The following is a 25,139-nucleotide window of genomic DNA, read 5'->3' as shown; positions in this document are numbered from 1 at the left end:
TCTTGGGTAACACGTGATTCAAATTTTTAATTATATCCAACAGGAATTTTGTTTTATTATTTAGTTAGCACTTTTAAGTTTAAACATATATTCTATCAAACCCTTTCCATAACTCCACTCTCAAAATGCAAAGAGGCGGTGAGGGTGGTAAGTTATAAGCTTTGAAAAACTGACATCATTAGGAATTTAGCAGACCTCCTTAAACCTCTCTTATAATATTAGAGGGGTGAAGTTAATCATGGTTCAATTGATAATGTTTTAAGTAAACATGTGAATGCACATGTCGTAAATACATCATACATATGGTAATCATACTATATAATAAAATTAAATATATTCAAATTTAATTCTCTATAAAATATTATTTAAACTTTTAATTGTAAATGTTTAAATTTAAATCTAACTGAAATAACATTAAAATACAAATTAAATATTATTTAAATGATATTAAAATAAATGGATTTGTTAATTTAGAGATATGTTAAATATTCAACTCTCTATTTAAATAATATTTAAAGATTTGAATTAACTTAAATTTCTAGGAAAAATCTTATTTAAATGACATTTAAAATTAATGTGTTTGCCTAAATCAAAAATCCAGCAGGAAACCCACCGAGTCATGCAGCGTCTGACGAACATATTCATATTTTTTTTGTTTTTCTTGTTTAACAGTGCATCATTAAAATATATTGTCTCTGATACCACTGTTGGAATTAAGGTATTCTATGTACACTAGATCTACGCAACTTAATAAAAAATCCTCTTTGTACATGTACTCTCATGATCTAGATTTTACTAATTATAACAACCTACTTTAAGATTAAACAAAAGATGGAATTACTAACGTTTTGATCTATTGATTTATCGATTGACATCTCGTGAGAACGACAATTGCAAGGATGAAAAGAAAGCAAACTAGGAATCCCTCTAGTGTAATCACACATTAAACACCAACAAGCAAAAGGAACTTTAGGATACAGGAGGCGTGGAACAAAAATTCCAATAAACCTAGAAGGGTTATAATTTTTGTCCATATGGAGAGAGAGAGAGAGAGAGAGAGAGAGAGAGATAGAGGGAGAAGGAGGACTCGACGAATTTTTAGAGACAAAAAGAAGCGTCAGGGTCTAACCCCTAACATCCTATTTATAGTCTCGAGTTTAACTTAAATCTCCAAATATCAATCATTATCCTTATTTGAATCAGTTTATATGTTTTATCAATAAAGATACATTTGATCCAATAGATTTCAAAAAGATCTGGAATATTCTAATTAATTACTAATAAATTAATTAATATTCAACCTATTTAATTAATTAAAATTATTTAAGTAATTCCAAAATACTTTCCATTTAATTTATTAATTAATAATAAATTAACAACACATTTTCTCTTAATTCCTTACTGCTTAATTAGGTCATGAGGGCAATCCAAAAGGACCTACTAATATTAGACATATTATCAATTAGTTAATGACATTGGAAATTATTTTCTGGCACAAGTTTACTTCTCTTATATATGTTTTGTGTTTCATTTAGGATTCGGACGAATGCACAATGGAAGGCAGACTCCCAGATGATGGAGATGGTTTGAATCCTTTATTTATGTACACTCAATCTACATTTCATGTAACGGTTTAAGTTGTTTGTCATTGGTTCCGAGAGATGTATTTATAATTGTGTCGTACTATTAAATTGCTAGAGAGATAAATATAATGAATTTTGAAATCTTGTCAACTGTTGTTCAGGAATAATGTAAATTTTAGATTAATAAAGAAAGCTCTATTTTCATGACCAAAAGAGGGGTTACATACGAGAAATAGCATCATATCTCCATTGATTTTTTTATTATAGCATTTCACTTTCATAATTTTCTATTATATAATAGTACTTCCATAAATCTATCAAAATATGGAAATATCAACAATATACACAACAATTTCCATTGTTATAATTTAGTAGATTTTTCAATGTACATTATCTTAATAATATTTTTTAATGTACAAGGTTATAATTGTGTAGTGTTTTCAAAGTATAATGGCTTATTAAATAGTTGATTTGCAATGCTAATAGAAAGAAGTGAAAGTGTGAGGCTATATAAATGGGTTACCGAGTTAATTCCACATTCATACTATTGATCACACAACTATAAACCATTAATTTTATTCTGTTGTTGAAATTCTTAAACTTATTGCAGGAACATTAGATCTAAAGGACAAGTTTAAGTGCATGGGCTTAACGCAACGAGACATTGTGGTTCTTGCAGGAGCCCAGACTTTGGTAATTTGTATCGTAGTTGTTTTTTTATAGGTTGCATAAAATAGATAACTTCCAAGTTTTTTTATCATAACATTGCACTTCTATTTTTTCTTCTATTTTTTTCTTATTACAACATTGTAATTTTGAACATATTCATATTAGGGAATTATGCTTTGGAAAATACTTCTTGGTTTTAAAACGTAATGCTCCAAAAAATAAAAACAATGTTGTAATAAGAAAAAAAGTAAAATAAAAGTACAATGCTATAATAATTTTTTTCCAAAAGTACATGTTATCTTTTGCATTTAATCATTTGCTTTATGCTACCAAAGTTTTTTTTCTTAAAGGAACCTAATATGATGTTCAATTCGTTATATGAAAGAATTTACATTTTTGTCACTTGTATTTACCATATTTTTTGTTATCAGCTAAGAACCTATGCAGATAGATCAGACTATGATGTCCCTTGGACTAGAAAGCCACCAAGATTTGATAACTCATACTTCAAGTAAGGCTTGCTGTTTTTTTAAACAATACCACTTATAATTTTCTATGGACTAGTTTAAAAATTATTTCATTTATTTGTGAACTATAGCCTCCTCCTTTATTTTCTTTTGTACTTCACAAAATCTACTCAATTATAGGATTGTACCTTTCAGTTTTTATTATTAGGCCATTACACTTTGAAATTTTTTACCGTTGTAGGCGCAAAAATTGCTTTGTATTTAAATGACTTTCCTATAATTTGATAGAATTTTCAAAATATAATGTTGGAATAGAAAGAAATGAAAACATAATATTATAATAAACACAATGCACGTTTTATTTCTTGCATTTCACCTATTTTCTCAATATTTGATAACACCAAGTATTTGGAAAGCATGTATATGTTTATGTTAAAATAAAAAAATACACTCTGTGGAACACTTTTAGTTAATACCATATGATTTTTGTTAAACTAGGGAGCTACAGAGAAAGCAGTTGAAAGGGATTTTAGAGCTTCCTTCAGATATATCATTGGTGGATAACTTTGGGTTCTCCTTAATGGTTGACATCTATGCCAAGGTATAGAGCGAAATCCCTATTCTAAATTCAAGACATAGCAACACTTTCATTTTTTGTTTATTATGGTGTTGCACTCTAGTTTCTTCCTGTTACAACATTTTCTTACTAATCCATTATAAAGTATGTTGAAAACAATGTACTTTACCTTTAGTGCCAATATGGATAATGTACTTTGTTTTTCACCCATCATAGAAAAGTAATTATAATTATTAGATAATATAGAAGAGTACTTTATTTTATACCTATACAACCAACTTACTTGCATCTTGCTACGATATGAGCATCATAAGTTTTATTCAAGGATTTGTAAGTACATTGTGGTTACGTATATAGAGAATATACATATTGTTATTATTTGTTACATATCACTGTAGATAAATTTCAAGGTCTAATACATTTTGTTTTATTTAGTATTTTCTCATGGAAATGTAATTTTTTATTGTTTATGCTGAATTATTAAAATCAATCAATTGTAGGAAGAGGATACATTCTTCCTGCACTATGCAATATCACACAAGAATCTTTCTCAATTAGGATTCATTCGAAAGGTAGATTTTCCTTATTTTTACAAGAAGGAGGAGAGTAATGTGTTGGCAAAAAGCATCGTCGGAGCTATCATATTTGCTTCTATCATAATTGTTTGTTTTTGTATAAGGTTGTATTGAGTAAAATCCATCGGAATGTAGAAAAAAATATTCTAAAAAGTAATTACAATACTAGAACCTTGTGCAATTGGAATGTGTGAGACAGACTGTGTGAATTTTGATAAACTGGTATGCATTAATAATTGAAATATCACAAGTTTGATTTTAGGAGTTTTTGGTTTTGTTGCATGTGTTTGTAATAGGTAAACAAGTGAAATTACATTGACATGTAATTACTTTAATTGGACCTGTTAAGTCTAAATTAGTGTTGTGTCAAATGTATGCTTATAGTGTTGTTGCCTTATTCCGATTCCGAAATGGGCATGTCCATGATCGGAATTGATGTTTTATTTAGTCTATACATAGTGTGCATGTATACTCTAGGGTGACAACTTTTGAAGTAAGTATAGAGTAGTTCCACCTCAAGAACTATTCTATTTCTATGATTAATAATCATTCGACACCTTTTTGATCATTGTCGTTTCTTGTCTTTAATTCATCTCACAAATATAGAATCTATCGATAATTATTGTTTCTCACAATTGGTATCAAAGTAGGAGATATTGTAATCAATTTGCTATTCCTATATTGAGTGAAAGGTTTTTATTAGGGTTTTACAATTCTCTTAGATCTGTTCTTGATATCTCAATCGTTTCAATTGATTGTAGATCTCAAATCTAGATTTGTCGTTTTCCTTTGAACTCGATTCAAGTTTACACATCTGATTCGATATTTTGTTTCATTGAATTCTCATTAATATGGCTAATGAGGATCTTCACTCTCTCTCATTCCATCTCCCAAGTAGCGTTGCTTTAACAACAAGGATTCCTATCCTTTTTCTAGAAGATTATGAGGTTTGGGCTCTTCACTTTGAAGATTACATATTGGGAATCGATGAACATAGTTCTATTATTTGTCATCCAATGACTATTGCAACATACAAATATTCATAAACAAAGAAAGAAGTCAAAACTCAGAAGGATTATGATGCAATGATTGCATACAATCCTGCAAATGATGAGAAGATCAAGCTAATGTGAAATCCAAAGGCAATGAGAATTATTCAATTTGATCTTCCTCCTGACACATTCCGTCTTGTTAGTGCATGTGATATTGCAAAAGGAATATGGGATAGACTGAAGGAATTGTTTTCGGGTGATGACGACTTGCAACATTCTTTGCAGACGACACTTTTGTCGGAATTCGGATCTTTTGTGCAGAAACCATATGAGAATTTAGAAAAGACAGTCAATTGCTTCAATCACTTGTTAAGCAGAATGCATAAATACGGTCTTTAGCTACAATTCATTGCACAGAAGGTAACATTCATGAATGGCCTCAAATCCGAATGGAAGGATATAGTTTCTATTGTTAAGGCTCATGAACAATTCAAAAGTTATTCGCTAGAAAAACTTGTGGGTATTCTGAAATCTCATGAAGATGAAGCTACTAAGGAAGCAAAGCTTGTTTCTAGTGTTGGATCCTTGGTGTTAGTTGCTAAAGGTAAGAAGTTAGTTTTTGATGATTCTGAATCTAGCATTTCGGATGATGGAATCTTAAAAGAATATAAAGCGTTAATGGTGTCTAACCCAAAGAAGTTCTTTAAGAAAAACTACTCTCGTTTCAGAAACAATTACAAGCAGGGTAATTCCAGTTATGAAAAGCCAAGAGATGAGAGTTACAAGAATTCTTAGAATGACAAAGAAAAGAAAGAGAAGAAGTTAGCGGGTGATTCTAGTTATGACTGTAACTATTGTCATGGCAAGAATCACTTCGCAAAGGAATGCATGCTGCGTAAGCAGAATGAGAAGAAGGAGAATGTTAAAGACAAAGCTTACTACACTCAGAAGATAGACGAACTCTGAAAGAAGAATGCATCATCTGCGAAACCTATTCTAATGGTACAAGAAGATAGTGATGATGGTCAGGTTAAAGTGTGTTCTACTGACTCAGAAGATTATGAAGTTAGGAGATCTACCCATGGTAGGTGTTTTGTGGTGAACTCCGAGAAGCATGGTTATGTAGGCAAGTGTTTGATGGTTCAGAGTGACAGTTCAGAATAGAGAGGATATGCAACTGATGGTGCAAATGCTTCAGAGAGCTGTTTTGATGCAAAGACAGTCATACAGCAGGTGAGCGAATGTGAGAAGGTGGTCTATTCTTAAATCTCTTAATATTCCTACTTCTCATTATCATTCTAAATTGGATGATTTACGTTATACGATTTCTGATTTTAGTGATAACTTAAAAAGTACTTGTATCAGTAATTCTAATCTGAATGATAAATTTAATAGGGTAACATTGAAGAATGAGGAGAGACGAATAAAAATAGAAGCCTTGGAAGTTGAGCTTAATAGATCAAGAGATGATATTAATTTCCTTAAAAGAGATAGTAGGGCACTTTTGAAACAACGGATTATTTTTTGTTTGATTGCTAAATGTTTGTATTTTAATATTACTCAGCTTCATTTGGATTGTGAAATAGGTAAAGGTTTGCATAAGATGATTTTGCCATTTCTTGAATTAAAAGAAGATGAAATTGATGTAGAATGCTATAAATGTGAATCGATTGTTTCTTCAAATAATGTTTCTGATTCTTATAGGGTTGGACTTGAGACAATTGATGAATATATTAAGTCTAAAGATCATAAAAACATGTCGTAAAATGTTTTAACTGAAAAAGATAAACAAGAAGTCAAAATGAGTGTTATGTAGAAATATGACTTATTATGCAAGAAAATGAAGTCGGATAATACTCTCAATTCTAAGAACACTTCTGATTTTAATGAAAGTGAAATGAGTGAAATTTTTGTTTATAGGATGAAATTGATTGTTCTGCTTTTGTGCAAACCTTTGATGAACTAAAGAAAATTTTGAATTCTAAAAACTCAATCAAATTTATTCGAATTGTTGAAAACAAAGGTTCAAAAGTTTTAAAAGAAAAAGAAATAGTTTTTCCAAAAGTGCAAACACTTCCAAAATCAAGTTTTTGTAAAGAAAGGATTGAACAAAAATGACACTTTTGAATTAACGTCCATGGTTGCTGATGATAATGCAAAAGGGTGTGATGAATTTTTTTGGTCAAAGCCAATGGACAATGTTAATGAAACAAAAATTCTCTTAGAAATGACTTCCTGAAAAAAAAAAAAAAAAAAGGAAATCCGTTTCAGAACCATTGAATCATGTGGACATTTGTTACAATCAGGTCGGACCAAGTGGTAAAAAAGATATTTCAAGTGAAACTTCTTTAGAACATAATGAAATGTCAATTAGAAAGGAAAAACTGAAAGCTAACATTCATAAATCAGGAATTAATTGCAAAGAAAAGACAAATGAATGCATGATACAGAAAGAATTTGATTAAAAGAAAACAATTATGGAAGAAAGTTGGAATGAATTCAAATCAAAGTTTTTTCAATTCATCAAGATATTTTAGTGAAAATGATGATTCATCTCAAATTTCGAAAAAAAAATCAAGCTTTTCACCAAAGTCACAGTTTTCAAAACCGATTGCTAAAACAATAGATTTTAAGGTTGAAAACAAACTTGCTTCAGAACCAGAAATTACTCTTAAAGAATATGAAGCAAAGTTGAAAAGGGAAGAAAAAGAAATTTTGAAAAGGATGGCTCCAAAATCCAAAGAAAATATTCTTTGAAAATCCAATTTTGTTGAAATAAATCTTTGTGATAAGAAAATTGAAGTTTTCATAATGGAAAAAGGGATGAAAAATACTTTGATAAGAAAATCCTTTTGGGTTGACAAAACTAAGTTTTTCCGGTGCAAAAGAGATTCTCACAAGGACCCAAGATGGTTTGGGTTCCTAAACCTTTTGAAATTTTGCCGGTTATGCATGACGAACAATATGATTCAGAATGGTACATCGATAGCGGCTGTTCTCGTCACATGCAAAGTAGAAGAGAGGAATTAATAGAGTTTCAGACTTTAAAAGATGGCGTAAAAATGAAGTATGCAAACAATGCCACTAGAGAAATAAAGGGATATGGAATGATGACAAATGGAGAATTCACGATTTGGAAGGTAGCTTATGTTGAAGGATTGCAACATAATCTAATAAGTGTTTCTCAATTGGTTGTAGGTATTGGTTTCAAAGTGTCTTTTGATGAAGAAGGTTTTGAAACCATAGAAAAAAAATCTAAATCTTTTCTTTTAAATTCAAGGAGGAAAGGATAATTGTACCCCCTAAATCTAAATTCGATCCAAGAGAAACCATATATTTGCTTGCTTACGAAAGCTTCTTCGGATGATAGTTGTTTGCAGCACAAACGACTCTCTCATCTGAACTTCAAATATATCAATAAGATTGTGCTTGGTGATCTTGTTCGTGGTCTTCATCTTCTGAAATTTGAAAAGAAAACACTTATGTGTTGCATGTGAGCTCGGAAAACAAAGTAGACAGAGTCATTCTTCTATAATAAATACCAAAGATCATTGAACCACTTGAATTGATGCATATTGATCTTTTTGGTCCATCTATTATTGAAAGCATTGGAGGTAACAAATATATTTTGGTTATTGTTGATGATTTTTCACGTTTTACTTGGGTATTTTTTTCTTAGAAAGAAATTTGATGCCACTCAGAAGCTCATTGATTTCATCAAACAAGTTGAGCTACAATTGCGAAAGCCAGTTCAAAAAATTCGTCGTGATAACGGTTTAGAATTCAAAAATCATGCATTTGAAGAATTCTTGACAAAAAGTAATTTATCACAATTTCTCTTCGCCTTACACTCGACAACATAACGGTGTAGTTGAAATACGAAATCGTTCACTATGTGAAGCTGCAAGGACAATGCTTTCATTTGCGAATCTTCCTTTATATTTCAGGGATGATGCTATTGCCATTGCTTGTTTTACTTAGAACTATTCTTACATTAATAAATGATTTCTAATTACTCCATATGAAGTTCTGAACAATCGTAAGCCTAACATTAAATTCTTTCATGTGTTTGGATCTAGGTGCTTCCTGTTCAATTCAAAAGAACATTGGAACAAATTTGATGAAAAACTTGATGAAGGAATCTTTCCAGGGTACTCATTAACATCTAAGGCATATCGTGTTCTAAACAAGAAATCAAAGAAGATCCAAGAAACCTACTACGTTATGTTTGATGACAATTATATGAAGAAATGTCAAAAGCGTGATTGTCAATCTGAAGAAATCTTTCAGTCAACAAATTCTAAGACTACTCCTCTTATGAATCTATATGAAGATTTTCTAAATTTGTTTGATGAACATGAAAGGGAAATCTCCTCAGAATCAAAAGCCAAGGACAATCGTGAGGATTAATTAATCAAGATCGTTGATGAAGCCGCTGAAGAAATCGAAACTCCTCTCGAGCAACCAATTCCAAATGCTTAAGACATCCCAATTCCTCCAGCGACTTTTGGTGATCCAATCCAAGGGAGAGTTCAAATCCAAATACCGATGTTCCACTTTAGGGGAGAACTCAACTCAGAATGATAGGTCACATGCAAATTTCCAAAAAGAGAATACTGAAAATAATGACACGGATGCAAAATCGGAATTTGAAGATATTTTTGCTGAAATTGATCCAGCCAACGATCAGAACTATCTACCAATGACAAAATGGACTGAAGATCATCCTTCATCTCAAGTGATCAAAGTATCTTCTTCAGGAGTTCTTACTCGTGCTCAACAAAAATCGAAACAAACTACATTATTTTCTAAATTGGAATTTTGCATGTTTAATTCTTTTATTTCAAAAATTGAACATAAAACGGTTAAAATTGCTCTTGATCATGCAAATTGGGTTGAAGCAATGCAAGAATAACTTAAACTAATTTGAACGAAACTAGTGTGGAGATTAGTTCCTACACAAGCAAATGCATCCGTGGTTGGTATGATATGGGTTTTTTTTCCAGAAACAAGATGGATAAAGAATGAAATGTCAATCGTAATAAGGCACACTTGTTCATTAAAGGTTATTGTCAAGAAGAAGGAATTGACTATAAAGAGACATTCACACATGTGGATAGACTCAAATCATTTCGCATATTTCTTGCTTATGCAGATCACACAAATTTTGAAGTTTATCAAATTAATGTGAAGTGTGCATTTCTGAATAGAGTACTTGAAGAAACAGTCTACGTTGAACAACCTCCGGGTTTTGTGAACAAAAAATTTCTGAATCATTGTTACATTATGGACAAAGCAGTATGGTCTTAAACAAGCTCTGAGGGCATGGTATGAAACTCTGACTCGTTATCTTAAACAATCTAAATTCAAACAAGGTACTATTGATCCTACCTTCCTTCGGAAGAAGGAGGGTAACCATTTAATAATAGTTTAGATTTATGTTGATGGCATTATTTTTGGATCTAATAATCCTAGTTTAATTGCTAAATTCCGAAAATTAATGGAAAAAATTGAAATGAATTATGTGGGTAAAATTAACTTTTTTCTTGGCTTAAATATAAGACAGGGTTCAGAGGAAATATTCATCAATCAAGAAGCCTTCACAAAGATTTAATTGGCGAAATTCAGAATGTTGGGTGATTCAAAGATCAAAGTTCATATGTCGTTCGGAATGAAACTCGCTCCTTCTCTTGATAAAGCAGAAGTTGATTTCACCTTGTTTCGTCAGATGATCGGATCTTTGTTGTATATAACATCTAGTCGTCCTGACATAATGTTTGTTGTGTATTATTGTGCCAATTTTAAAACAAGTCCTCGTGAACCTCACATGTTGACAGTTAAGAACATATTCAGATATCTGAAGTGTACTACTTTTCTTGGTTTATGGTATCCATCCAATTCTGGGTTCTTTGTGCAAGCATACTCGAATGCTAACTTAGGAGGTTGTGGTCTTGATTGTAAAAGCACATCAAGGGGATGTCAGTTTCTGGATGGCAAGCTTGTTAGTAGGCAATCTAATAAGAAAACATGTGTATCCTTATCTACAGCTGAAGCAGAATACATTGCAGCAACATCTTGTACATCCCAAGTGTTGTGGATTCAGAACCTGCTATGAGACTATGGACTCAATATAAAGCGAATTCCTCTATATTGTGATTCTGAAAGTGTTATAAGAATCTGCCACAATCCAATGCAACATTAAAAGACAAAGCATATAGAACTGAGATACCATTTTATAAAAGACCACGTTGAAGATGGAAATGTGGAAGTTCTTTTTGTTCCTTCCTTAGATCAATTGGCTGATATATTTACAAAGGCCTAACCGGAAGCAACTTTCAATCATATTCCACGAGGACTGGGAATGATTGAAGTTGAACCAGTTCCAAAAATTGTTGGATTAGGTGTCTAAGCTCATAACTATATTTGGTATGTACTTGATTTGATTATGAGCATTGTCTTTTTGGGTTACCTTCACTCATGCAACTTGACAGGATGACAAGTGGAGAGAGAGAGAGAGAGAGAGAGAGAGTAGGATTTATTATATGAATAATAAATTGGTACTTAGAATGGTTTGACTAATATATTATAAGATTACGATATTATTTGGAAATCACATTATTGATTAGTGATTAATCAAGAAATTAATCTAGTATTAATTTTGGGATTAAAGGAACTGATTAATAATGGAGGGACTGATCATGTAAATCAGTAATAGTTGTAGTTTGGGCTAATGGACCTTACTGATAAAAGGTGGATGAAAATCTATGGGAAGCCCATAAAGTTTACATCCAAGGCCTATCATATGGGTGTCCATGGATCGCTTAAGGCCTAAGCAAGGAAATTAGGGTTTCCACCCGAAAACCCTAATAGCACCAACTATATATAACCCTCTTGCTTAAGGATTTCGACCGAATGATTTTCTAAGAGACACTGGCCGAAAATCCTGTCTCTCCATCTTCATCCTTTGCATAAATTGTTTATGACTCCATTAGAGGTGCAACACTTGGGGCACTAATCTTTCAAAGGTCAAGGAGTTCTTGTTATTGCTACATAACAAGTGAGGTAATGTTCTTGATGGGTGTTATACATAGTAAACAATCTTATGTGTGTATGCAACCCTAATTTGAGGATCTATGTTTTCACTAGTAGACATACAAGCATTGAACAAAAAAAACTAGAAACCCTACGAGGCACATGTAATTTTCGAAATTAACATATAATTAGGGTTATGATACATACCTTTATTGTTATATTGTAATAACAAACAAATCCTTGAAGATCTTGAACTTTGGTAGCAAGCGCCACAAGTGCCACGCCTCTAATGGCTCACAAACAAACCTAGCAACCAAGTATTACTATGGAGAGAGAGAAGGGAAGTGGAAAATTTGGCTCTAAGCCTTTCTTGGAGAGTATGGGACGAAATCCAACCCTATAGGGATTTATATAGGTGATAAGGAAGGTTTAGGATAAGGAAGATGTATCTTAGATAACCCTAATCCCTTAACTTTCTCACTAAGGCTTCCAAGGCACCCTTAGAGCCCAAGGAAACCTAGGACACTCTAGATTTCGTTTCCTACCTCTAAGTGAGGTTCTAGATTGCTCAATCCTCCACTTTTAAACATTGTCACCTTTAGTCCCTACAGTTTTAATTAATTCATTTAATCCCAAAATTAATTCCAAATTAATTTCTGATTAAATATTAATTAAACAATATGATTTCTAATTAATATATTATATCCATAATACATTAATAAATCATTTATCGTGATTTCAAATTAATTTAATAACCAAATAATAAGTTAATAAATCATTCTTCTCTCTCTAACATTTATCCTGTTCAATTGCTAGGTTTGAAGGCAACCCAAAAGGACATTGCTACTATCAATTCAAGTACATACCAATTATAGTTATGGGCTTAGACAACTAATCCAAAAGTCTCCCACTTTGATAAGTCTAATAACTATAGTTGCAAGTATAACTTCAAAATTTGATTAGCAAATTTTACCTACCAAACGCCACTGTCGAACTCACCTAGTCAGTGACGTGTCCTTAGATAATGGATCAAATATTCCTCCATTCTACAAGATATCGTATGGATATGATACATGGATTATAATCAATCTCTATCCAATAGTTGTTTCCCGATTTACATTTATGATGACTGACTAATTGAACAGATCAAATCAGTCCAGGCTTGGCCAAGCGCTTAGCGTGTCATCACTAAATCATCGAGGGGACCACAAATATCGCTTTTAACCCATTTAGGGTATAAGGAATGGATAAACTATGTCTCATATGCTTGTACTATTTACTCATCAAATCATACACAATAATATGTTTTATAACATCAAGTTACTGATGCGTTTACGTATTATCAATGCACAACCAACTCGTAAAAACAACTATATGTCTCCGTTTCAAGAATATAAGATATTATCATATTATGATAGAATCCATGAAGTTATGATAGAATCCATGAAGTGATTCAAGTGAGCATGGGTTTAATCCAATACTCAAATCCTATTTTCGGAGTACTCATGAACACTGCAACAAACATTTGTTATGTCTAAGCACTTAGACAATCTACAGTCATGTTCATGACAGACTTAATTCACTTCTTACTTCCAAAGTATGATTGACTGTGGATGTTTGAATAGTTATATTATTCGGGAAGTAAAAGTTGCGAAGTGAAACAGAAGAATAACTTAATTCAATATGGTCGCAAAACTTTTGAATATATAAATAAAACACTTATTATTTAATCACCATATTAATTATACTTTATTCATTGTACAATGTTTCGAACAATCAATTAAATACTTGAATTAAAAGATCTGTCATGCCATGTTCTTAGCATGGACACCATGTTTATCAATGGTCCTTCCTTTGTGAAATAGATCAATTGGATACATTTTCAATTATACTCATTTCACAATCCTTATTACAAGTGTAAAAATACAAAATTCATGCCACTTCTACAATATGCTAGAGTCTAAACTTTCATGAAATAATCCTTTTATAATGTCAAGACATCAAAGTCACAGAGACTTTGTGAACAATATTACAAAGCATTCCACTGGAGATTTGTTACAAAACAATCCATGGAAGCGAAGTCTCATATTCAAACTACATTCCTTTGAACATCCTTCTGGAATAAAAGTTTCTAACTTATATATAGACTCTTAATATCCAACTCCCATAATGGAAACATTTCCATATTGCCATTTGACATTCATTCTTAACAGAATCCTATCTATTCAGAATTACGTCAATACGGTCCATTTATTACTATACTTCCAACTGTCCATAAGCAACCAATCTTTAGCGAACCTCATGTTGACCTTGACAGTTGTTAAAAACTTTAGTCATCTCAAGTTCTAGTCCTTTTCCTTCCTAATTCCTTGGGCATTTGGAAAATCAGAACGAGTGAATATTATAGCATGTGCAATCGATTCTATACCCGAAGCATATGGGATTCGATCCACATTGTCTTAGATAGAAACATGATACCTAACCAGTCTCCTTTATAATATTTCCATATATAGAGTTTTCAATGTTGAAACATTTTAACTTGATATTCATATATACCCATGACTAAGATTGATTAATACTTCAATCTAAACTTTTAGATTAGAAATGAAGTAATAGTATCCTCTCCCTTTCTATAGCGAAACAAATTTCAAACTCTACAACTTTGCAAATTGAAAACTTTTTTTTCCTATAAATAGCATTGCTAACTTGCAACACTCATCATGATGATTATACTCCCGTTAGCATAATAATTATATTCTTACTAGCATAACGATTATGCTCCCAATAGCTTTGAAATGTATCCAGAAATCAGCTGGACTTCTAGAAATCAATACCTATTGACTTTCTTACCAAAGTTCAGATTTCTGATACGAGATGCTTCAATAAGTCTTTATCTAGGCTTCTCATTCCCAAAAATCATTCAATAAATAGCTTATGTGTGTGTCTAAACCTTTCTGAACTTATAGCAACAACTCCCGAATGTTCAAACCTTTTGCCATTTCTCACAATTCGAACTATGAAAAGGGATGTCGTAATCATACTCGAATTTGAGAACGCAATTGTCGTCACTTCTAACTCTAATGATATTTATCAATCCTTTTAACATCTACTAGTGAAAGCTTTTTCTCATAATTATTTTTATGAAGTAGAGAGAAACCTCTTGCCACTTAGATTTCATGGTGTATGTGTTCCCATCCATATGGATTTTTCATTTCTAACCTCTATCATAAGACAAGGTTTATGACAAATTCAAACTCATTAGGACTGAACTTGCTTAATCTCAATTTCTTGACATTCGGAAGCACATGAGCCTACCAGTGCTTCCAGGTTATTGAGCAACTCACCCACACTGACCAATGTACCTTCATAGATTGTAACAATTGGTAAAAATTAGTCAGTGTTTGGCGGTCAAACCACTGTGAACCGCTATATATTAATGACCAATTATATGTAATTTTATGTTTAATATGTATATTGAATATAGTATAAATTTATAATTTCTTTTAGAACATCCCAAATTGCTTAAACCGTCTATCGTTGAAGATTGAATAAAAAAAATGAACAAAAATTAAATCTATTTGTGACATTAAAAAAAATTCTCATTAATATTATTTGAAAGTTATGGATAAGAAAAATTAATTGATTATGTTCTCCTGACTTCGGAGATATAAACAACGCCCAAAACGGAGGTCGTATGAGAAAGTTACGTGCATTTTAACCTACAAAAATCAACATTTATCTGATTTTCCTATAACAAATCGTGCACTACTTCGGTTGGGATAACTACAAGTCTCGTAAACTGTTTTTGAGTGTGTTTGTGAATTCAGGTTATGGCTTATTATTTTATTATATTTTTACTACATTTTTAAAATTGACCAAAATTATATTCATAAAATCTGTCGAATTCGACCATATTAATTGAGAAACTTTAAACGTAAGTTCATAGAGTTCGGTATATCGGAATTGGAATCTATCTTTGTTTCTGAAATCACAACGACTAGGGCAATCAACAAACAAATTATAATAATATTATGGAGTCGATATGGAAGACACGAAAATCGAGAAAAAATACAAAATCACAAAAATACGCAACACATATATACAATACTAAGTTAAAACCCTTGGAAACCACGGTTGAGAAAGAAAAACACTATTGATTTGCAAAAAAATCGTAATGACTAATTAATTATTTGCAAAAAAAAATTATTAATTTACAAATATAAAAATTTTGCTTGTAAGTTTAAAATGATTAGTTAAAATTAATATATATATATATATATATATATATATATATATATATATATATATATATAATGTTATAAATATCTGATCTACGTTCCATATGTGTAGATATTTGATAAAATCATGATTTTTTTGGCATTTGGTTTTCAACATTTTTCTAAATTACTTACTCTTGTTAATAATAACATTGTGCATACAACTATTTACTTAAAATAGCAACATACTTGCATTGCTTTACCAATAATAATAATATCTAACAAATAAGATATAATTCCACGTCGGTAGCAAAATACAAGTGTTATTATAAGTAAAAACCAAAGTACATCATTGTTATCTGCAAGGATATGAACTCATTTTGCTATTATAGGTAAAAGATAAAATGCATGAACAAAATCGTGTTTCTTGGTTTTTTTCGGTTTGGTTAACCGAACTGACAAAATCTCTGGTTTTCAATTAGGTTTGTCACAAATGGTTAATCGAAAACAAGATTGTTCTCTTATATATGATGCTTATGTGAGACTTTAAACTTTAAACTTTATAAATATTTATTATTCGATTGTATATAGTTGAGCCAAGAATGAGAACACATACACTTCAGCTCATATTCCTCTTGAAAGAGTGGAGGACACTTGTTTTCTTCCCTTTAGATTTGTATAAACCGTGAAGTGCACCAAATATAAATGTATTTTATTAATTTTTTGTTATTGCTTTTATCAATAATTTAATATATTTGTACTGCAACTTTAATATATTTTATTAATATTACTTTACTATGTTTTATACCAAGGTTAAAAATTAAACTTCATGTAAATGTTTTGTTACTGTTTTTTATATATTTAACATTTTTTTTATTTAGCATTTAATACAATTTTATAAAATATATATTAGATTCATGTAAATTAGTGTTTTTTTAGAATTATATAAGTAATTCTACATTGCCAATCTTGTCGGTTCTTTTAGATTTGTAGAAGTGTGGTATTTCATATAAATAATCACGGTTTTATTCGCAACAGCTTGCCGAAGTTTATTGTTATAACAGGTATACTTTTTGGAAGTTTTTGCTGCTACTGTGGTGCTAATTTTGGTTGTTGCATCAACAGTTATGGTTGCAGTTTCACTGACTAACATAGTTATCGGCCTCTGGCGTTTCACCATATCACATGCTTGAAATGGCTTAACATGAAGAACTCGATTTTGCACCACAAACTGCACCAGAATTAATATTCAAACACTGTAATAATTAAAGCCATGGGGACAATAATAGCAATACACTTTCATTAATTTTTAAAGTGTGTTGTTATTTCATGGATTTAACCTAAAATTTCTCAAATTAGAACATCTAAACAGTTACAACAATGTTTGTAATTTTTCAGATGAGAAGTGCTAAGGCCTAAAAACCTTCATGAACCGAAAGTATTCCAAAGAAACACGAAGTAATTAAGAGAAAAAATTTTACAAAAAAAAATAGACAATAAGTGAAACCCTAGAATGAATGAACTTTTGGTTAGATTTCAGTTAACTCCATCACCGACAACCATGTATGTTGATTGTTGAATTTCCACCACCTTGTTGGGTGGTTGTAGATGTTCCTATTCTAAACTCCATGTATGTTCTGGTCAAGGTGTTATAACCACTGGTCATTACTTGAAACATTTTTACCTTAACTACACAAAGATGAAATGATTTTTGACATACCATGTATGAGGAAACAACTAACACTATTTGCTTATGTGTCCAGTGTGACATCCCCATTTTCACGGCCAGAAAAGACCTATTTGTTTATACTTTGTTTTATAAAATCAGAGTAATCTTTTAAAGAAAACAGTTGCGGAATTTGTTCCCAAACAAAATATGATAAAAGTTATCAAAGCATTTCTTTAAGGAAATGTATTTTCATTATATAACAAAATCTCGGGATGTCATGTTCAATACAGACCAAAAGCATAAACAGAACAAAATAGACCTTACAACAGTTATTCATAACTACTGGTCTATAATCCAAAATCTCTCGTCAAGTCCACCAACTTATACTCTTGTGCCATTACTTGTAATGCAAAGAAAACTGAGTGGGTCAGACTTGGGAGCCTGGTGAGCATATAGGGTTTTCGACCCACAATAATATAATTATTATATTCAACCATTAAAAAATCAACCCAATTACCCATCACCATTATCTTCTTTATTTCTTAAGGTTTTACCCTATTAATCAACTATCATTCCTTCATTCATTCCTAAGGATTGACCTAAGGAATTAGCACAAACTTCCATTGCTACATAAGGCGCATTTGCCAACATTATCCTTTAAGCGCCTCTGCCAGGATTACGACATTCACTATTAGGCGCATTTGCCAATATTATCCTTAAGCGCATCTGCTAGCATTATGGCATTCTCTTTTAGGTTCATCTACCAATATTATGCTTAAGTGCATCTACTAGTATTATGGCATTCTCTACTTGGTGCATCTACCAATATTATGCTTAAGCGCATCTGCTAGCATTATGACATTCTCTAATTGGTGCATCTGCTAATATCATTCTTAATCATCTTTCATACCTCATCATTTTATCACATACCAACTATTTCATCTACTCATGTTCTACCCAACATATTTGTAGATATAAAATACATATATACAGTTTAACTCATTTAAAAACTATATAAAGCATCCATTCCACACTCATCTCAAATAAACAACAATATATTAAACACATAGCATGTATTTCATAGAAAATACTTTATATTTATGTGTTAGAAGAGAGTGACTACACACTCACCCAAAACATATACTTAATACATTCAAACAATACTTGTATTAATATCGTGTTTATGAAAGGGACTATACACCCACACAAATAAGCAAATATATATATATATATATATATATATATATATATATATATATATATATATATATATATATAAACACATAGCACGTATTTCATAGAAAATACTTAATATTTATGTGTTAGAAGAAAGTAACTACACACTCACTTGATCAGAAGATGATCGGACAACACTACGACTTGTAAAAGTAGTATTCTTTGGTAGATCTGGAAGATCTTCACAAAAATCGGACTCCTCGCGGGCAGAGCTTCGGCTCGGGAATTGCACTTCTCGGGATCTTCGGGGCCTCGGGACTTGCTTCGAGGCTCGGGAATGATACCGGGGCTTCGGGATAATTCTTGCACGAAAAACGATGCAAAAACGCGAGAGAAAGGGAAGAAATGAGCAAAGAACTCGGCTGCCCTCGACATCCTTTTATAGAGGGTTGGAACTTCGATTTACGATGGGCGTAATGGGGATAAGACCGCTGACTACCCCCCCCCCCCCCCCCCTTTGGATAATATCGGAATTTATATTTAAATTAAATACCAAAAATATTTAATAAACTTCAAAAATTCATATCTTCCTCATACGAACTCCGTTTTCGACGTTCTTTATATCCCCGCGTAGGTGAGACTACGCTCTACAACTGTCGTTTAGACTCCGTCGGCTAATTTTGAATTTATTTTTATTATTTATTTTTAGTAGGCCGGGATAGGAAAACTCTGTTATAAATTCATAATTTCTTCATCCAAAGTCCGTTTTCGCCTATCTTTTTATCGTTTTACTACTATTAACGAGATCTTCGATTCTCGTTTAGATTGTTTCGGCTAAAAACCGTTCGGTCTCAAATCGAGTATTCGGACTGCATACCGCTAAGTCGAAACTTCGAAAAATCATAACTTCCTCATTCGAAGTCGGATTTGGGCGTTCTTTTTATGCACTCTCACGGTTTAACGAACTCTACGACTTTTGTTTAGATCGTTAAGCCTAAATATCGCTCTAACGTAAATTAACCTTTTTACGTCGCGCTGTGTCGTGCCGGTTCTGTCGCGAAACTTCGACATGTCATAACTTCTTCGTTATAACTCGGATTTCAACGTTCTTTATATGTACGAAATCCTTGTAACATATACTATAACTTAGTTAAGATTATTCATTCTAAATAATCTTCTATGAAATAGTCATTTTTGACGCTTAACGTATCTAAATTGACTAGCCCGGATCTACGGGCGTTACATCCAGTATAATAGAATGAAAAATAGAGCATTTGTTTTAATAAAAATTCAATGATATCACATTTAGTGTATAAATGAACTAATTGGCTTTTTGACAAATTATGAGGTAATTACACGTAACTTGTTTAATCATATAAATGGGAATTGGAAATAGTAAGAAGGTTAAACTAAATTTCGACTTAAATCACCTCATTTGTTTCTGAGTCATTTGATACAATAGCCTTAGCAAAAATAATATCTCCTTCTTTTGACGTATCTGTCTATCATATTTTGACCAATATCTGCTTCTTTGACCTACTGAAATGAAAAAAGAAAGTAGTTTGTTGATGGTTTATATGAAAAGTGACAAAACAAATTAGATTAAAAATGAAACAGTGAAAACATGACGATGCGTCTTTGTTTCTTTTTTTCTTAGATCTCATCTAGTTTCTCATGAGTTTACAAAACTAAGTCCAAAAACATTTCTGAAGATTTAGGCATGCTTTTTAATACCAAAACATCATATTTCAGCGAGATAAGCAAACCCACCAAGTATGCTTTAATATATTGCTATATTTAAGGAACGTCACCTGCAAATATCAAAGATTATATTTTTTTTTTCTCCTTTAAGAAGTTTAAACAGAAACAGAGACACCACAAAACATGGGGGGCTTAGAGGGCGTAAAGTGGACAGCTGCACATGGCCCAATCTTTGTCATTATATATTTTTATTTAAAAATACAAAATTATAATAAAGATAAGGGCCTTTTTTTTCTTGTTCGTCCCGGGCCTTTAAGAATATTTCATTTTTCAGAATCGGCCCTGCCACAAAAAACATATATATTATAAAATAAGATTAGAAATATGAGAGAAATAGAAATCAAGGATTAAAAGACTACGTGTGTATTTTATCCTCTAAAATAGCAAGATGTCCTCAAAATTATCATTCTTTCTCCTTCGATCCCAACCTAAAAATTACTAAAACCCGTCAAATGACTCGGTTTCTGGAATAAAATAAAATAACAAAGCTAGCTAGAGTTTCAAGCAAATGAACAAACGATAGAACATGGAGTGATGGTGAAAGGTTTCAACAGATAAACTATTACCTGCAGGAAGCCGGAGGCGAGCTAGGTGAATGGGTTGAGTTGTTAGGGATTTCGGGATTTTTAGATTGAGCGTTATATAGGAAACTAATGTAGTCATGGTTTAAAAATGAAACCATTGTGGGAAAATTTCTATCTGTATGAATCAACTAATCAACTAAATTCTTATCAAAACTTAGGTGGAATGAGCGGATTTCCATAAAATTTGTTCCGATCATGCTAATCAACAATTCGAATAGATGATTGCTGATTTTTAGGATGGAGATATGTTTCTGATTTCTTGGGATACCATTTTTTACATTCAAAATCAAAAAATCAAAATATTAGAAATAGGCCGTGTAATACTACATGTTATGGGAGTTTAAAAGGCTAGAAGGGTATTTTTGGTATATCACAATGGAACATTTAGGCGGGAAATTTATTTGGAGAAGGGTTTAGAAGATGTCATGTGGCATTTAGATACTGTTTTATTATAATACGATATATATATATATATATATATATATATATATATATATATATATATATATAGAGAGAGAGAGAGAGAGAGAGAGTTAGGTTCAAATGTTTTTAGCAAGTATTTTGTGCTTAAATGCACCAATGAGAATTCAAGAAATAATAAACAATTAAATAAATCATTTAAGGGTATTCTGGACATTTTGTACTTTTTAATTAAGGAATCATTTAATTGAAATCCTGCAATTAAGGAAATAAAATCAATAATTTTGACCTAGTCTCTCTCTTGCATCGTGTCTTATATTCAAGGAATTACCAAGATGAATGACCGACACCCCACAACACAACCGATCAAGACCTTGATTTCTTCTTTCTTCTTCCAGTCGACACACATCACAGATAGAAGGAGTCGATCGCTTCTTCGTTTTTTTCTGATGCGCACACACAAGATGGAGAAGAGAAAGCACGACCCCTTTTCTTCCCTCCTGACGATCGATTCTTAATCTCGCATAATATGGAGAAGAGAGAACACGAGGTACATGTTGTTTCTTTTCCTTGGATTTCCCCAAATATGGACCCTATTTGTAAAGGAACAATTTCCAGTTACTCGTTTTGTCATCTGTGATCAACATAGATCACAGGTTAAATTCAGTTCTGTAAATACTTTGGCAATTTGCAGGAAATACTCCCAATTCTCATGGACAACCGAAATGTCTAGTACAAATCTGTTAGAATTCATCAATGCCCACCATGTGTTTGATGTAATTACTGAACCAGGAGTACAACAAATTATCTCTATTAATGTTATTATTTGTGTGCTATAATGTTATTGGAATTTGATTTTATGTTTGTTCACAGGTTTTCGTTACAATAATGATTCAGTTGCTGTGGTTAAAAAATAGGGGTTCTACCATTTTCAATCAAAACCGAAGCCACATAAACATTTATGCTTTTTTTTCTTCGATCATATGGAAACCGAACACAGGAGATATACCCTCCTGTGTAACTCATTTGATGTTGATGGTTCTGAATTGGTTTTTTTTCATTCATGATTAATAGAAAATATGGTGATTTAGGGAGCGCCCTTAAAGTGTTTGATGAAATGCCAAAGAGATATATGACAATCTCACATTGTATACATGGTTAGTGATGGAATCACCGGTTAATGAGGAGATGCTGGTAAGTTTACATGAAGTTTATTGATCTTTGATTAAGTTTTTTGAGTTGGGTTTTTGTAATTTTTTATTTTTTTCAGAAGTTCAGAGACACCATTCTTTGATGGCAGAGAACTTGTAGCTGGAAGTATTGATGATTCAATCATGTTTATGATGTTGAAGCAAACATCTATCCTGATCATAGATTTGATGTTGAAGCAAACTGACTTTTCCTTATGTTTATGATGCTGAAGCAAACAGACATATGGGTTGATCATAGCTTTGACCTTGTTTATCTTTTTATAATATTTCCATTCTGAAAGAATAGTTTATTATATAAGAGTATTATTGCTTTATTCTGATAGAATTTATAGTTAATTAATTATATGTTTAATGTGCAGTTGTTACAAGTGTATCACTACAAAGTATTTGACAATGAATTTGTGATAGAAATGACTTGAAGAATGGCTTGAAAACCTGATGGGAAAGGATCCTTGTATAAAATCAATCTCATGCAATACAATTATGACAGAATGTCAATGTCACAAAATGTCAATCTCATAGAATGCTAGCATATTTTGAATTGGCTTAGAGGTCAAACATACACAAGACATCTAGAATGTTGTTATTTTTTAAGAATTATACTTGGTATTCTTTCAGAATGTTTGTTATAATTCAATGAATCACAATCGTACAATGTAATTATTTGGTATATTATTAGTTCAAGAATCGATTTTGTGTATTCTTTCAGAATATATTTACTAGTTTATGGTTGACATTCTGTCATTCTGACAGAATAAAATCGAAAAATATGTTTACTACTTTATGATTAAAATTCTATCATTCTGACAGAATAAAAATCGGATTTTTAATTTTAAATTAATTTAAAATATTTAGATTTTTAAAAATAAAGGAATTAATTATCCCTAAAAATCCGAAAATTTCCTTTTTTAATATAGGTTAATTGACTAGAATGTCCTTATGCTCAAATTTATGTGATTATATGGTACATGTTATACTATTCTACTATCATAGAACCTCAGATCATGGCCTTTGATTATATTCCATCCAATGGTCCAGATCTGTGTATTCTGGCACACAATAGTTACTAAAAACAAAATAACATAACCATATATATATATATATATATATATATATATATATATATATATATATATATATATATATATATATATATATATATATATATATATATATACTAGTAGAAAACTCGCGCGATGCGGTGGCACCAATTATCTCCTTTCGTCAGATAATTTTCATGCGGCGATTAGTTTTTCTTTTCGCGTCAGGTAGTTCGTATCAACCTTTTTGACGGATTGTTTGTGTCAGATAGTATCTTTGACATGTTATTTCAACACGATGCAGTGAGAAATAATAGTTTTTATTAGCGATTAGCTTTCTTTCGGCATGTTATTTCAGAAATAGTTTCTTTAGTGCAATTAGTTTATTTTCACTAAGCGGCAAATAATTTCTTTTCGGCAAATTTATTATTGTTGACGATTAATTTCCCTAAAAATATGTGTTTCCATTTATAATATATGTGACTATAATAATCGAAAATCAAACTGAAACCTATTTAAACAAATATGTTAAAATAGCTGGTGCGGCTTATATTATTGTTAATCGGATATATATATATATATATATATATATATATATATATATATATATATATATATATATATATATATATATATATATATATATATATATATATATATATATATATATATATATATACTAAGTGTGATACCCGTGTATTACACGGTTTTATTAAAAATAAAAATTTAATATTAGTATATAAATATGAAATATTTTATAATGTAATACTTTACATAACATAATGTAATCTTCTAAAAATTTGCAAAAGAAATTAAATCGTTAAGTATTTATGAGAATTTATTACCAAGTGATATTATTTCCTTACAAAACCCATTACAATTTTATGGAATTTTATTTTAAGAAAATGAAAATCCCTAAAAAATGACAAGTGGAAAATAAAATTTTAAAAATTCTCACAAAATGACAAGTGTCAAAATAAAGGAGAAAATGACATGTGGCAAAAAAAAACCTTCATTTATTAAAGAGCGTATATATATATATATATATATATATATATATATATATATATATATATATATATATATATATATATATATATATATATATATACTAGTTTATAACCCGTGAAACCACGGCTGTAAAATTAATTAAACTTTAATAGTTA

The 25,139-nt window shown here is 31.1% G+C and overlaps 2 protein-coding genes across 2 annotated transcripts in view; both read left to right on the top strand.

The window, feature by feature from the left end:
• Nucleotides 1–5,262, top strand: part of LOC111909485 (probable L-ascorbate peroxidase 4, peroxisomal) — a 41,200-nt gene extending 35,938 nt beyond the window's left edge. Inside the window, exons 5-10 of the mRNA XM_023905310.2 lie at nucleotides 1,536–1,584; nucleotides 2,194–2,276; nucleotides 2,684–2,763; nucleotides 3,218–3,320; nucleotides 3,797–3,958; nucleotides 5,014–5,262. Of these exons, the coding sequence (XP_023761078.2) occupies nucleotides 1,536–1,584; nucleotides 2,194–2,276; nucleotides 2,684–2,763; nucleotides 3,218–3,320; nucleotides 3,797–3,958; nucleotides 5,014–5,262 (726 nt within the window). The remainder of the gene's footprint in view (nucleotides 1–1,535; nucleotides 1,585–2,193; nucleotides 2,277–2,683; nucleotides 2,764–3,217; nucleotides 3,321–3,796; nucleotides 3,959–5,013) is intronic.
• A 5,230-nt stretch (nucleotides 5,263–10,492) lies between these two features.
• LOC111909484 (uncharacterized mitochondrial protein AtMg00810-like) lies at nucleotides 10,493–10,978 on the top strand. The gene has a single exon (XM_023905309.1). The coding sequence runs from the start codon at nucleotides 10,493–10,495 to the stop codon at nucleotides 10,976–10,978; it is 486 nt and encodes a 161-aa protein (XP_023761077.1).
• Nucleotides 10,979–25,139: the final 14,161 nt, after the last annotated feature.

Source organism: Lactuca sativa, chromosome 8 (genome assembly GCF_002870075.4).
Source record: "Lactuca sativa cultivar Salinas chromosome 8, Lsat_Salinas_v11, whole genome shotgun sequence".
NCBI classification, from domain to species: domain Eukaryota; kingdom Viridiplantae; phylum Streptophyta; class Magnoliopsida; order Asterales; family Asteraceae; genus Lactuca; species Lactuca sativa.
Note: the sequence above shows the minus strand (reverse complement) of the source record. Positions and strands in the feature narration are given on the sequence as shown.